The 16,496-nt window shown below is 37.3% G+C and overlaps 1 protein-coding gene across 1 annotated transcript in view; it reads right to left on the reverse strand.

The window, feature by feature from the left end:
* Positions 1-6,252: 6,252 nt before the first annotated feature.
* LOC124784723 (protein HID1) overlaps positions 6,253-16,496 on the reverse strand; it is a gene marked incomplete in the record, with an annotated part of 114,032 nt that continues 103,788 nt past the window's right edge. Inside the window, 6 exon segments of the mRNA XM_047254123.1 lie at positions 6,253-13,196; positions 13,329-13,459; positions 13,461-13,488; positions 13,576-13,640; positions 13,642-13,685; positions 13,688-13,748. Coding sequence (XP_047110079.1) covers positions 12,989-13,196; positions 13,329-13,459; positions 13,461-13,488; positions 13,576-13,640; positions 13,642-13,685; positions 13,688-13,748 — 537 coding nt within the window.

The raw sequence follows: 16,496 nt of genomic DNA on the forward strand, positions 1-16,496 counted from the left end.
GGAACATTACAACACTTCTCATTCTTCTGGCCTTTTGAATTTTTAAGCTAATATCTTAGGAAAATATAGATATGTGATGCTGCAAAACTCTCTCAGTATAATTTTAAATGGGATTATTGGAATGTTCTCTATAGTAAGAAGACATAGTATAATGTACGCTGAAGAGCCAAAGAAACTGGTACACCTGCCTAATTTCATGTAGGGGCCCCCGCAAGCAAGCAAAAGTGCCACAGCTTGACATGACATGAACTCTATCGACTAATGTCTGAACTAGTGCTGGAGGGAATTGATGCCATGAATCCCGCAGGGCTATCCGTAAGAGTATGAGGGGGTGAAGATCTCTTCTGAACAGCTTGTTGCAAGGCATTCTAGATATCTATTAGGAACATTTCGTATGTAGATTGCGAGCAGTTGGGAATGTGGGTCTCATGGGAAGCGTGCAAGGGATAAGTCCCTGTAGTCATGCTATTCATCTGTGTCCTCGGTGGCTCAGATGGATAGAGCGTCTGCCATGTAAGCAGGAGATCCAGGGTTCGAGTCCTGGTTGAGGTACACATTTTCAGCTGTCTCCACCGAGGTATATCAACAACATCTGTCAGCAGCTGAGGGTTTCAGTTAATTATCATTTATTCTAGAGAAGCTGCACGGTCATCAATGGTACCTGTTCTTTCGAGAACAGTTACTATCTTCAAATATGCTCAGTAATGTTTGTGTCTGGAGAGTCTGGTAGCCAGCGGAAATGTTTAAGCTTGGAAGAGTGTTCCTGCAGCCACTCTGTAGCAATTCTGGACATTTATGGTGTTGCATTGTCCTGCTGGAACTGCCCATCAGAATGCACAATGTGCATGAACGGATGCAGGTGATCAGACAGGATACTTATGTACATGTCACCTGTCAGAGTTGTATCTAGACATGTCAGGGGTCCCATATCACTCCAACTGCACATGCCTCACACCATTACAGGACCGCCACCAGCTTGAACAGTCCCTCGATGACATGCTAGGTCCATGGATTCATAGTTCATATCGATGATGTTTCACTGAATGGTTCGCATGCTGGTACTTGCTGATGGCCCAGCATTGAAGTCTCCAGCAATTTGCAGAACGGTTGCACTTCTGTCATGCTGAATAATTCTCTCTATAGTCATTGTTGGTCCTGTTCTTGCAGGATCTTTTTCCGGTCACAGCGATGTCGGAGATTTGATGATTCCTGATATTCATGGTTCACCCGTGAAATGGTCATACAGGAAAATCCCCACTTCATCGCTACCTCAGAGATGCTGAGTCCCATCGTTCATGCGCCGACTATAACATCATGTTCAAACTCACTTAATTTCTTGGTAACCTGCCATTGTAGCAGCAGTAACCGATCTAACAACTGCGCCAGGCACTTGTTGTCTTATACAGGCGTTGCTGACTGCAGCACAATATTGTGTCTGTTTACATATCTCTGTATTTGAATACGCATGCCTAGACCAGTTTCTTTGGCACTGCAGTGTATTATCCTTTTGGAAATGGAGTAAGACTTAACTTTACATCCACTGTGGACCTACCAGGGTAAAAAATCAAAAAAGAAAGTTAAGCAGGCAAGCGCTTGCATTCCAGGAGGTCAAGTTATCTAAAATGACATGAAAAAACAAACAAGTTGGTTAAAATGAGATAAAAAATAATTTTCAGTTTAACATAGGTATCATAATGAACATAATATAAATTATGTAGACCATGATTAGATGTAAGACAGGACCTGATGGCCATAATACTGGTTGATCTGGGGATGGGGACCAAACAGGGAGTTCATCAGTCCCATTGGATTAGGGAAGGACAGGGAGGAAGTTGGCTATGCCCTTTCAAAGGAACCATCCTATCATTTGCCTGAAGCAATTTAGGGAAATCACAGAAAACCTAAATCATGGCTGGCAGCGGGTGTGAACTGTCATCCTCCCAGATGCGCGTCCAATGTGCTAACCATTGCACTACCTCACTTGGTGCCATAATGTTGCCAGGATGAATAAGTAAAACATCTGAAGAGCTTGGACATTCACTTCAATGTTGGACTGTACCCTACTTAATTTCCTTTACTCACTAAAATGTAATGAAGGAGGTAGGCCAGGGCAGAATTTTTTTTTTAGCCTAATTTTCTCATTGGCTTAACATGTTCCACAGAGAGCCCGTTTTTAAGATTCTTTCATATAAAGTGTGACATAAGTGTTACAATGTGTTAAAACTGCAGTTTTGCATAGTAACACAGAGGGTATAAGTATCAACTAAAATACTATTTTCAACAAGATTTCTCTTCGTAACATGATGTGTTTATGGTAAACAGTCTGAAAGCATGTGCTTGTCCCACATCTGCTTAACTTGTCATTTTGCTTACATTTTTATATGAAGTAAAATGCAAGTGATTGAAATTAACAAAGAAACATATTTATATGGATAGAAAAGGTTTGGAAATTAATCCAAATTGTGCAAAAAATTCTTCGATTTGTAAATGAAAGTCAGTTAGTCAATGTTATTTTGTCAAAATGGGAGTGTTTCGACACTGACAGAAAGAAAAGGCCAAGTGTATGATGCTAGCATTGCCAATTAAAGGTTTGTTCAACTTCAGTATTAAAAAAGCACTAATTGAAACTTTAAAAGCTTGTTTTTTTTCAAAACAACATTTTTCAAGTTGATGGGATCTGTAACTCATGAGATACACATACAATTACATTATATCTTTTTGTAACTTGCGAGTCTGCATTTTTGCTACTGTAGTACGTAAGATTTTTGCAATATATTTTAATTTTGAGTTTTCGTGCACATTTTTATAATGACTTTATCACATTTGATATAATCCATTATGGAGTCGAGGTAGCAGTTGTCGTTATACTGGTTATCACTGTTAGCATTCAACCGCGATTCTTATACATATTTTAACAACACGTTTCAAGAGACCATGCTCTCATCATCAGGTTGTAAAGTCTATGTCATGAATTTAAACGGACTAAAAAGACGAAAAACCATCACAAATAGTTGGGAAGTCCATAGAGTAAACCAGAATTAAAAGTATATTGGACTGTGGGTCCTCGTCTTACATTGAAGTTGTTGACACAAGTCAATGGCCGTCCCATAGCTACCAGATATGCTGTCGCACTGCGCCGGCTCGGGAGCTGTTGTGGACTGACGTGCCTAGGTGTTGTGGCGTGGTTACAGCTGTGTGCTTGACGGTAACGCTATGCTATTGGGCACCTGATTTCTTTATTGCATTGGTCTGCCATCGTTAGCCTCTCGCAACTCCGCCATTGACATGCTACAAGTTTAAAGTCGCATGCCTGCCCTAAAATAATTCTAAAAACCCGCTAAAAAATCTCATTTCTTTAAAATTATTTTGGACATTTAGGATATTGCTTTGTTTCTTTTCATGGATAGCTATCTCGAATTCCTCTAGTAAATCAAGTTTCCTCCCTTTCTTTTCTACATGCAATATTTCTACGTTGTCTTCTATGCTATTAAGGGGATGGCCTGTTTCATATATATGGTTCGCAACAGCTGATTTGTCATAATTTCCTAACCTGAACGCATCTTTATGTTCATTATACCGGATCGCGAATGATCTTCCTGTCTGCCCTATATATTTTGCATCACAAGTTCTGCACTGGATCTTATAAACTCCCGATCTTTCAAACTTATTTCTCTTATCGCCAATATCGTGCTTAAGGCTATACCTCACTAGGTTATTAGTCTGAAAAGCTATTTTGACATCGTATGGCTTAAAAATATTTGCTATCTTTTGTGAGACTTTTCCGTAGTATGGCATCGTGATAATTTTCACTTCCTCTCCATCAGGTTTATTCTTTTTGCGCTTATTACTTTTCCGTAACAGTTTTTTAACTATATCTATTCTGTAACCGTTATTCATCGCTATTCTCTTAACGGTATTAATTTCAGTCTCCCTATCTTTTTCACTCATAGGTATATTGACTGCCCTATGCACGAGACTACGGAAAGCAGCTTCTTTATAAGCCTGCGGATGGCATGAATCATTCGGGATCACGGCATCAGTCGTAGTTTGTTTTCTATAAACAGAGAACGCATCTTTGTTGCCCTGCTTTTTTATATTCAGGTCCAGGAACTGTAAACAATTGTCAGTTTCATACTCCATGGTAAATTCTATTTTATTATGTGCGTCGTTGAACAGTATTTCAGGAACTATGGCGGACATTTTTATCAATGACCTTGAAGATAAAGTTCTAAATTCTGACGATAACATTATGGATAAAATTGTTTATTACAAACGTTATGTAGAAGACACTGTGTTACTTGTCGATGGTTCCCGTGAGGACATTGAGGAAATAGTAAAAAAGTTCAACGACGCACATAATAAAATAGAATTTACCGTGGAGTATGAAACTGACAATTGTTTACAGTTCCTGGACCTGAATATAAAAAAGCAGGGCAACAAACATGCGTTCTCCGTTTATAGAAAACAAACTACGACTGATGCCGTGATCCCGAATGATTCATGCCATCCGCAGGCTTGTAAAGAAGCTGCTTTCCGTAGTCTCGTGCATAGGGCAGTCAATATACCTATGAGTGAAAAACATAGGGAGACTGAAATTAATACCGTTAAGAGAATAACGATGAATAATGGTTACAGAATAGATATAGTTAAAAAACTGTTATGGAAAAGTAATAAGCGCAAAAAGAATAAACCTGATGGAGAGGAAGTGAAAATTATCACGATGCCATACTACGGAAAAGTCTCACAAAAGACAGCAAATATTTTTAAGCCATATGATGTCAAAACAGCTTTTCAGACTAATAACCTAGTGAGGTATAGCCTTAAGCACGATATTGGCGATAAGAGAAATAAGTTTGAAAGATCGGGAGTTTATAAGATTCAGTGCAGAACTTGTGATGCAAAATATATAGGGCAGACAGGAAGATTATTCGCGATCCGGTATAATGAACATAAAGATGCATTCAGGTTAGGAAATTATGACAAATCAGCTGTTGCGAACCATATATATGAAACAGGCCATCCCCTTAATAGCATAGAAGACAACGTAGAAATATTGCATGTAGAAAAGAAAGGGAGGAAACTTGATTTACTAGAGGAATTCGAGATAGCTATCCATGAAAAGAAACAAAGCAATATCCTAAATGTCCAAGATAATTTTAAAGAAATGAGATTTTTTAGCGGGTTTTTAGAATTATTTTAGGGCAGGCATGCGACTTTAAACTTGTAGCATGTCAATGACGGAGTTGCGAGAGGCTAACGATGGCAGACCAATGCAATAAGGAAATCAGGCGCCCAATAGCATAGCATTACCGTCAAGCACACGGCTGTAACCACGCCACAACACCTAGGCACGTCAGTCCACAACAGCTCCCGAGCCGGCGCAGTGCGACAGCATATCTGGTAGCTATGGGACGGCCATTGACTTGTGTAAACAACTTCAATGTAAGACGAGGACCCACAGTCCAATATACTTTTAATTCTGTTTTACTCTATGGACTTCCCAACTATTTGTGATGGTTTTTTGTCTTTTTAGTCCGTTTAATTTCATGACATAGACTTTACAACCTGATGATGAGAGCATGGTCTCTTGAAACGCGTTGTTAAAATATGTATAAGAATCGCAGTTGAATGCTAACAGTGATAACCAGACTTTATCACAAAATTTGACTTTTATTTTAGAGTGCCACTGTTTTGTTAAAAACAATTATTTTTTTAATATTCCTACAGTCTACGTTAGACAGTATCATCACTTCAAAGCAGTGTTTGAAATTTTGTTCTAGGTTCAAAGTTGTGGTGATCAGAGCTCCCACCAACTGCCCTTGCACTCCACAAGGCCTTTGATTGATGTCTTGTAGAGTCCTCTGGGTGAAAGCTTTTTTACTTAAAAATACATAATACAATCTTAAGGCGGTACAAAAAAGTTTACAGTCAGCTTTGTAAATTGTTGGTTATTTTATTGAAAGAAAAAAGAAAAAAAACAATATCATGACTATCGGTTCCAAAATCAAGTAGCAACTGGTCTACTCCCTTAATGACTCTCCCCCAAGTTCTCAGAAGATTCATTTTTGGCCTATACTTGTAAATGTATATCATCTAGTAAGTAAGTTTCTATGTTTGGGTGATGTAAGTATGAAGACAGCTTAAATATTTTTAAAGGTATAATAATATTCAGTATATAAGTAGCTTATACATATTGCCAGCTGGAAAGTGAAGGAAATACAATGCAATAAACTTGCCCAAAGCAAAACAAAATTTAATAGGAAGCATATTTTACTGTAAAACTTGCACATAGAAAACAAAATTTAACAATGTATGATTTACTCAAAGTCTTACATAAAATAACTCTGAAATTAAGACAAAAAGGAATTTATCCAAAACTTACACAATATAAAGGCGCAACATGAACAGTATTAGATACTGATGTTTTGTCTGTACACTGCTGGAAAAATATCTCTACACTAATTATTTCTATGTTCTGTGGAGTATAGTTAATATGTGCATTTAGAGAGGTTGTGGTGCTACAGAGTAATGTGTTGGGGCAGTCACTGTTGTGCTGTTAGAAGTTAACAGTCAAGTCAGAAGAGATGTTAGGATGTAGCTATATATGGCATCACAACACTAGTGTGCATCTGTTGCAGACCTAAGCCTATTTGAATAAAATTTCCCAATGAGCATTACAGTAGCTCAACTGGCCTGTTGAGGGGTGCAGATATGCTGATCACATTGCTTCAGTATTATTTCAATGTTTTCAGCATGGGTCTATGGAACATACCATACGCATTTTACAGCACAAATGTATTTTATGAGTAACATTGCGCGAATGAAGAAAGAAATATTAAGATATTAACAACCCAATGTCTTTAAAGATGGAGCATAAGCTCATACTGGGCCAGGATGGGGAAGAAATTCAGCACAGTACCTTGGCAAAAATCATCTTTGCATTCAATTTAATTGATTCAGCGAAACCACAGAAAACCTAACTCTGGCTAGCTGCTGAGGAATTTGACCTCAGCTTCCCTAGAATTCAAAGCCAGCCTCTGTGGCCAGGGTATGAATAAGTCCCACCTATATAGGACTGATGATTGCATTCGTGCGGCACAGATCTGCTGAGCAGTACTAGTGCAGTTACCCAAGATGCAACGGCATCACATTTGGTTGCAAAGAAAAGGGGGTGTGGGAGAAGAGAAAATAAGGTTTACTACATCCATTAGGATGTCAGTTCTGAAACCACTGCTGAAGCAGAGCACTGGTGCAAGATGTTTTTTATGTGACTGTTGGGATATTGCATACTGTGAAATGCCAAACACCAGAATTATATGTGAGACCAGAGTTTCTCCTGGCGTATACAACTTTCAAATAACTTCCGGGAATTCAGCCAGGTAACACTTTCAGCGATGCCTTGAAAATGGTGGGGTGTTCTCCCACCAAAATATCGGCGGTCGCTGAAAGTGTTACCTGGTTGAATTCCTGGAAGTTATTTGAAACCAGAATTAAATGATCTTATTTTACAAATGAGTTACTGAACCAAATTTGGGAAGAAAAGAAATTTATGGTGCAGCTTGATAAAAAGAAGGGATCATTTGTTAGGACACATCATGGGACATCAAGGAATTATCAATTTGGTAAATGGTGGGAAATGGGGGGGGGGGGGGGGGGGGGTGGGGGCACTTGTATGGGGAGGCAAAGGATTGACTACAGTAAGCTTGTTCAAATGGATCTAGGTTGAAGTAGTTATGCAGAGATGATGATGCTTGCCCAGGATAGAGTAACACAGAGAGCTGCATTAAACCAACCACAATAACAACACTGCTGTATCTCTTACTAAAGTCTTTTTTTTAAACTGAAACAGTTCTTGAGAGTGCAGCATTATTTTTTCCAGCAGTGTACAAGATGAATGACAAACACATTTAAGAAAATTAAGATATAATACAACTCCTTGCTACATTTTATCCAAGCTCAGTACTCAGTATAAATAAGTGGAATGTACACTTTAAACACATATAATATAGTAAACAAAGAACGTTGATTTTGAAACAGACTGTATGTAGGTGATGCTAGTTTGGTAATACTACTCTACATCACTCTGCAGAAAACAAATTACTCTATGAATTAATTGTTATCATCTTTTGTCTTCTCTGAATTAAACTCATCATTGTTTTTTAAATATTTGGTCCACTTTATCTTTCATTTGCAGATATTATTTTCCTTTATAGCAGTACTGTAGAATGTCTCTCAGCAACATTTCCTTTGACATTCATTGCTTATAGGATCAGGGAACACAGAAGATGGATATTGGGGTGCAAGAATATTAAATCCAAGACAGCATCTAATTTCTGAGACTAGTATTGAAGGACTAATATATAAGGTACTAAATGTGCTAGGACATCAGTTTACTGCCAATCCTTCCAACAAAATAGAATATCACTCCATTTAGACAACTGTTTACAGCAATGCATCCACACATTAAATAGCTAGGTAGTAGTTTGAATTAAGCCTTCAGAATAATAAACCTGAAGGTTTGGAGGTTTGAATATCAGGGCATCTAAGTTCTTCTATGGCAACATACACGGCCTTTCATATTTATCAGAATGTTAATCATTGCAAAAATATGAACCTAACAAGTGATTAGTTTTCTATCCTAATTTGAAATTAATTCTATGACTGACTCAGCAAACTGTTTCTAAGGTTGGTAAAGGTGGGCACATATATCCAGCACCAGGATAATGCATAGTAGAGGGACAGTGGCACCCAAATGAACCTTCAGATTAATTTCTGCTTAGAACAATATTGATCTCGTCTGTGTACCATTAAATTTGGGTGTTGGGCAACATTTAGCTCTCTTTCCAGACTTCGTTCTTCTACCTCACCTATTACACACAAGAAATGAAAAAGTTTGAGTGTCACAGTTTTCTGCAGTGCATGTGTGTTTGACCAATTCTCATCTGTTCCAGTTTCAACTGACGAGTTATTAATTATCTGCCAAAAACAAAGTTAGGAAATACCAGCTAGAACAATTAATTCTGTTACAAATTCAACTGAGAAATACAAACAAGCTACATATGTAACTGAATTATGCTGGTATCTGAGCTTTTGAATCCTTTTTAACTTATTTTTCAACTGAAGAAACAGATGTCCAAAATTCAGTAATGCCACACTACACAAATATGTAAACGATGGGGGACTGGGATGCAAAAGGTGCCTAAGACATTCAGTTGTATTTGATATTATTTTAAGACCTCCCAACATGGTGAGAAAAACAATCATTTAACCCTGATATTATGATGTAGCATGATGTTCGGAAATAAATATCAAGAAAAGAGTGAACTCTTGACACATAATAAATAGTCTTTAATCTGGTGCATATAATGATATATCTTCAAAACTTTAGGAATCTGTTGAAACATAATACAAACATCAACGCTGTCAAGGAAGTGGTTTGAATAAATTTAAATTTATATGCGCGCACCGCGCGTACACACACACACAAACACACACACACACACACACACACACACACACACACACACACACAAAGCAAAGCACAAAATCTAGTCCACCATTATGTGTAACCTGCCTAGCAAATCTAATAAATTAAGTTTACATTATAATAGTGCACAAACTTAATAACAGAACATTGAAAACATATGCTACATAATAGCAAATTCTACACACAACACTGTCAACAGATTTTTCCACTAGATGATATCCATTTTTAGTAATACAGTAATTATCATGCCATCACTGTAACATATTTCACATTGTAAATAAAAATTTAACAGATGAAGCAATAAATCTGTTGTTTAATATTATATATTAAAAATGCTTAATAAAAGGCATCTTCAAGTTTGTACAGTGTGATATGTACAGAGTTAATCTTTAAAATTGATGTATGTATTTAGTATTCTAAAATTCACATGTACACAGAAGCAGCCTTTTCACAATAAGCATTTTATGAGAGAGGGCAGAGGAATGACATTGATGGTATTTTCCTTGGAACATATCATCGGCAGAATAATTTTGAAATGTTTTGCACAAATCTTTTCTGGGGTGCATTTTGTGTGTTCCAAATTTTACATTCCTGAATTTACTACCTTTGATTGCACAGCTAGGTGCAAATTAGCAAAATATTTTTGTAGGAAGAATGGAAGTCTACTTGAACAAATTATTTACGTTAATAAAACCATAGCACTGGTATCCAATATTGTTTTGACTTTGTGACGTTAACCTTGTTATAAGAATAAATCAACTTATAATAACATGGAATTGCACATTTCTTTAGTCTGAGTGTCTTCATTTTAATTCATAACATGTATTTTTTTCAAAAGATTTAGTTTCTTATCCTCAGTGGTTTTGTCTAGAAGGCTGCACACTGATACCTTAGCAGCATTGTCTTCTTTATTAGTATAGTTGATAGAAACAAACTGAATCCACTATCAGAACTCTGTCAATACTGTCTTTGAGTTACAAATTAGCAATTACAAATCAGAATATCATATACTTTGTGTACATAAACAATCCACAGGCTACCAGAGTTACATAAAAATGAAATAGCTCACTCAGCAATTGCATTAAACAAACATTTCTACTTTATTTTACTTTTTTCTGTTACATTTTCCAATACAGTCAATTTCTGCCACATACCTACATTAAAAGAGTGAATTGTAATGGCTACCACAATACATTCGTTACCGTAGATTGTAAAAAACTGACAGAGTCTGCAACTTTCAGTACCATAGTTTATTTGCCATGGAGGCTCTGGATGAAAGAAAGCGAAAGGTAGAAAATATGTTAAAATTAAGGATATATTTCTCAAAATCCTACACCAGAACAAACAAACAGTACTATATAGAAATAGAAATCATGGCAAAAGACTCATTCCTGAGATGTCAATAAAAATTGTTGGCGAGAAGGTATGCAACAGGTCAAACAGCTAGTAAGAGCATTGACTAGCTAACTCGGCAGGACATGTCACACAGTGAGAACTGGGAAAAATTGAAATGAAAAATCAATAAATGAGAGAAGAGTACATCAGCACCCATAGCTGCTATATTTAAGATGGGAGAGCATTTAAAAACTTGATAGAGTATTGAGTATATAACAATTTACAGGAAACATTAAGGAACAGTTTGATTATGTTTTAAATCACACGAAAGACAGGGAAATGAGATCCTGAACTGCACTGGTAGGGGCTGACATAAAAATATAGAATAAATTACTGACATGATGATACAAACTGAAACAATCTTGAAGAATAGTAAAACCATGGAAGTAATGTGAAAATAAAGTACCACCTTTGAGAATAATACCAATTAAAACCAGCACTGTCACAGTGAGAGTATGCATAATTGACCAGGTCCACAGAACATACTCTGTTAAAAAATAATGGCAACCTCTGCCTACAGTGTCTCTGATGGTCACCCCCAACTTATTAGTAATCGAAGTAAAATGTGAAAGAAAGAACATTAATAAATTATGATGAATACAAGTACGCAGAATATGGAGGATATAGGTAAGTGATATTCTGCAAAATGTTAAGAAGATTCTGAATTAACACACAGACAAAGAATGGAGAAAGTAAAGAGTTAGCATTTATGGCTTTACAGGAGAAAACTAAAATGCATGGAGTTTAAGTATAATTAGGAGCTATTCCTGGAATAGCCTCAACTCCAGCTACACCAATTCTCTCTAAATATATTTATACATTCTGTTTGATTACACACACAATTCTGCACTCTTCTGATATCATCATAATAATACGCAATGAATAACCACACAACACTGAACTATTTGCTAAACCTGAACTGATGTCATTTTCTACTTTTCTTCTTGGCTTTCACTTGATCATTCTGTATTCTATTACTACGGAAACTTGAAGCCTGCACAATTTTACATACTTATATTCATACATCAGGAACTGAATAGCGTATTTTTGTGATGCCAGTTTTTATTTATAAAACTAAGTAAGGTTCTCAGGTGAATCATAAAATATACACTACTGTCTGAATGACAAACAAATTGGTTATATTTAACACAAAATAAATATTTGCTTAGGAACTTTATAAATTATTATTGACAGGATGTGTCACTGAATAACATCTTAGTACAGCATTATACAGACGTGTTCTCTGCAACAGATGCCGACAGAAATGTCAATATACTGCTGTCAACTAACTATAAAAGGCAGGTACATACAATACAACCACTGAAAACTGTCTCTCTCATTGAGTAATTAAGCTATGCCTAATGTAAATGATGTATGAAAATTATCAATGAATTCTCATTGCCATAAGCTTACAGAAGAATCCCTGATGTTTGACTCCAAACCATAGGGTCTTCCATAACATTTTTTGACTAGATACTCACTACTTATGAAATGCAGGTGTATCATAAATACCTTACGTAAACTGTTACATACCACATTAATAAAATGGACATCTTAACACATAGATATCACTGTCAATACAGAACAACAGACAGAGGAAAGACCAATAATAGTATAAAGCACTTTGATATGCAACGTAACCAAGGACTGCACTATCATTTGGCACTCTTCAGCACCAACAATATCGAGTATACTGTGCTATGGTTTCCCCTTGCCCCCTCTTTTGCAAATCAAGATGATACATGGCAGTGATACAAGTAAAAATAAATAAATACTAATATAAGAAGCATTAAATTAATATTTTGAGATGTTACAGAACTAATTATGTCATATGTGTACAATTTCTTCAAAAAGCATTAAGTATAGAAACAATACTCTTGCAGTGCATTGTGAAGTAGTGAAAAAAGTATGACAATCCAGTGGGGAAAATATAAATGAGTACAACGCAAATGTATCAAAGATTTCAACAAGACATGTGGCAAAAACATCTGTGATAACAGTGGCATCAATGAACGGTAACTCTCAAAAATAGTTCACTGTACCTGCACCTGTACAGTGGCACAAATTAATAGTTCAGCTCTGTGTATTACAGACAATTCTTATTTTTCATAATAAATAAATATTCTTCTTGTATCTACTATCAAATAGAAATATTTCAATTATCTTCTGTTCTACAAACTTTAATTTGAAATATTCAGCCTTTTTTTGGTTATAATTATCAGGTATATCAAAATAAATGTGGAAACTTAAACTCGCCTGAATTTCAAATAATTTAACATCTGTGTCATAACCTATATTGGGTGGATCCACATTCCTGAAGATGAACAAATTCGATACAAATTAATAAAAGACTCTTTTATGTTCTTGATAAATTCTAGTACTATTCCTTTTAGTATATTATTTTAATGAGAGAATTCAAAGCATATGATTAATCTAACATACTAACCGTAGATAAATAACACCCCACATATAAGTACGAAACCATGTAGTAGTTCCAGTGTTTGCTTGATATTTTCGAATAAGAATTGGATGTGGAACTGGAAGTAGGCCTACCAGGGTGCCATGCTGCAGAAATTTTTAGGATCTCACTTTCATCTGTCAGTCCCCTACAAAATATACAACAATAGCCTCAGACCAGTGCAATAGATAAATTTGTGCTATTGCTCAACTATAAAGTTGATACTGTCACTTACTTGTCAATACATATCTTCTCAACCTGAGGTACCAAGACTTGAAGCAGCCTCATTATTGTTTGCAAATGGAAGTTTACACTTCCAAGAATTTACCCACTCAGCTGTGGGTTCCACTGACCTCCAACACTCCCCTGGACAAGAGAGTGTGCTTCTGTCAGCCGGATGCTTTGTCGCTAAGTTCATGCAAATAATGTGTCAGCAACATAAATTAAACAAACAAAACAAACAAATATTCAAAAGGCATAAAATAATAAATGATAACCATGAAAGCAAAACAAAAATTAAAAATGATGTGGCAGGAAGAGGTACAATAACAAGTAGAGGGGTGCATTACATTCGGTGAAAAAAATTAGAATTGTTTCTTCTGGATATTTAATGACAGTGGGAAATTTGTGCACTGTTGTAATAAAAGACACAACATGAATGAAAAATAAACATAACAAAAAGATTGAAGCATTGGTAAACTAATTAGAAAGGTAACACAGAGGAATAAAATATTAAGTATCTAATAAATTATTATTTCCGCTGTAACACTTGGACCATAAGTTTTCAACTTCTTATCTTCAATCCTTTCTTTTTAAGTGACGCCAACCATGAATTCCTGACCATTTTACCTTTGACAGTTCTGAAGAGTCTTATTTCTCATTGCAAAATTCCAGTCACACATCCTCTTCTGAAATCTTGTCTGGCACATGGTATCCCAACCAACCAGCTTGATATTAAAATTGGCATCTCAGGTTATCACCCATCCCACTGCAACAATCGTTTTCCTTTTCCAATTCCATCAGTCCCTCACTCTCAACTATCTGCTTCTTCAGAATCATACTTGACAGCATCTACATACTTTTGCAAAATCCTTTTACCCTGTAACCACAACTACCTGAATCGCTCCACTACAACAGGAATCCTTGCACTTCAACAGTTGGAACGGCAACCCCAAGCACTGTCTGAGGAAAGCGAGTCCCAGTACTGCTCTCTTATGCCCACATGAGAGTACTTACAGCCAATAAAAAGCCTTCCACTCTGTTCTGCCCCCCCCCCCCCCCCCCAATCCCAACTCCAAGTCAATCCCTCACAGCTCCCCTACCGTGCTTCACTGCGTTACTCCACACTTTACACTCCCAAAACTTCCATCCACCCTTCATAAAATGCACTACTCTTGAGTACCCATCCTGTAACACTGTTGTCAACAATCCTGCCAAAGCTCTGGCCCCTGCAGAAGTCTCAGCATTTTCGAAAAACCTCACCTTTAGCCCCAAACCTAAGTTCAACCACGCTGAGCACCTTCTTTCCTTTACTCATTCTCTGCAGTGCAAACATTTCTTCACCATACACCCCACTGACAGCAGCTAACTAGAACCCTACATAGAACCTTGCTTAAAACAGTTCAAACCTCCCTCCAACTGGGAACCTCCACTTCCACACAGTCATACCCTGGTAATCTTTCAGGAATTCCTGACTTCCATCCTGGCCTCACCTCCCTTTCCTGAATTCCTCCCCAGAGAGTTCAACAACACTCCTATGAAACACACAGCTACCTCTAACCTGAAAACCAGTCCAGTCCTTATCATCCTTCCTGCTGACAAAGGCTCTACCAAAGTGATCATGAATCCTAGTGACTATGTTGCTGACGATCTCTGGCAACTTTCCGACACCTCAACATGCAAGCATCTTGTCAAGCCCTTAGTATTGTCTATAACCTACCATCCTACATTCAAGGCACTGCTCATTTCCTTCACCACTCTCCAAAGTTCCTGTCTTTTTATCTCCAGACTCTTCGATGGTCAGTGCAAATGCAACGTCCATGTACACCAACTTCCCCCATGCCAATGAACTTGTGCCCATGCAACACTACCTTTGCCAATGTCCTCCTGATGCCAAACTCACCACCTCTTTCCTAATACTCCTAGCCAACCACATACTAACCCACAATTATTTCACTTTTGAAGGCCAAATCTATATTTAAAAAAAATAATAAAATAAAAATATGGTAGTGCCTTGGGCAGTCGCTTGGCACCATTTTATGCCAACTTATTTATGGACCATCTGGGGGAATTCTTCCTATTCAGTCAACATCTAACACCCCTCATCTGGTTCAGATTCACTGATGACATTTTCATGATCTGCACTGACGGTAAGGACAACCTTTGCTCTTTCCCTCATAACATCAACACCTACTCCCAAATCAACTTCACCTGGTCCTCCTAATTTCAACAAACAACCTTCCTATATGTCGATTTCCACTCTCAGATGGCTCCATAAATACCTCTGTTCACATCAAGTGCACCAACCTCAAACAGTACCTCCACTTTGACAGCTGTCACTTGTTCCATGTCAGGAAGTCTCTTCCTTAACAGCCTCACCACCTGTGGATGCCAAATCTGCAGTGACAACCAGGAGTTGTCGAAATATACCGATGATCTTACCACAGCCTTTGGTGACAGCCAATATTCTATTCAGCTCACCCATACACAGATCTCCTGTGGTGTCTACTCATTTGATACCAGTAAACCTGTTAACCAGCCACTGACCAGCACTCCCTCTGATCAGCCCGTATTACTCTGCCCTTGAATAGCTCAACCACAACCTTCACCAGGGCTTTAACTACATTTCATCATGCCCTGACATGAGGGCTGTCTACCCAAAATCCTACCCACTGTGATAGGGCAAAGTGGAGTGCTCCTGTTGCCAGGAATTTTGATAGCCCCAAGTACAATATTATGGCACAATAAAAGTACTGTTCACCAGGAAAGGCTTAATTTACATTTTCTTAATGATAAGGTTTTAACTATGAAGTGCTTTGTGCTATATATATAAGTAAGAGAAAAGGGAACTGGAGCCAAAGATGATGAAAGAGACACAGCACGGCGGACAATCGGTTGATGGCTGTTATCAACAAAAGCCAAGAAACTGGCCACTAG

Source organism: Schistocerca piceifrons, chromosome 1 (assembly GCF_021461385.2).
Source record: "Schistocerca piceifrons isolate TAMUIC-IGC-003096 chromosome 1, iqSchPice1.1, whole genome shotgun sequence".
NCBI classification, from domain to species: domain Eukaryota; kingdom Metazoa; phylum Arthropoda; class Insecta; order Orthoptera; family Acrididae; genus Schistocerca; species Schistocerca piceifrons.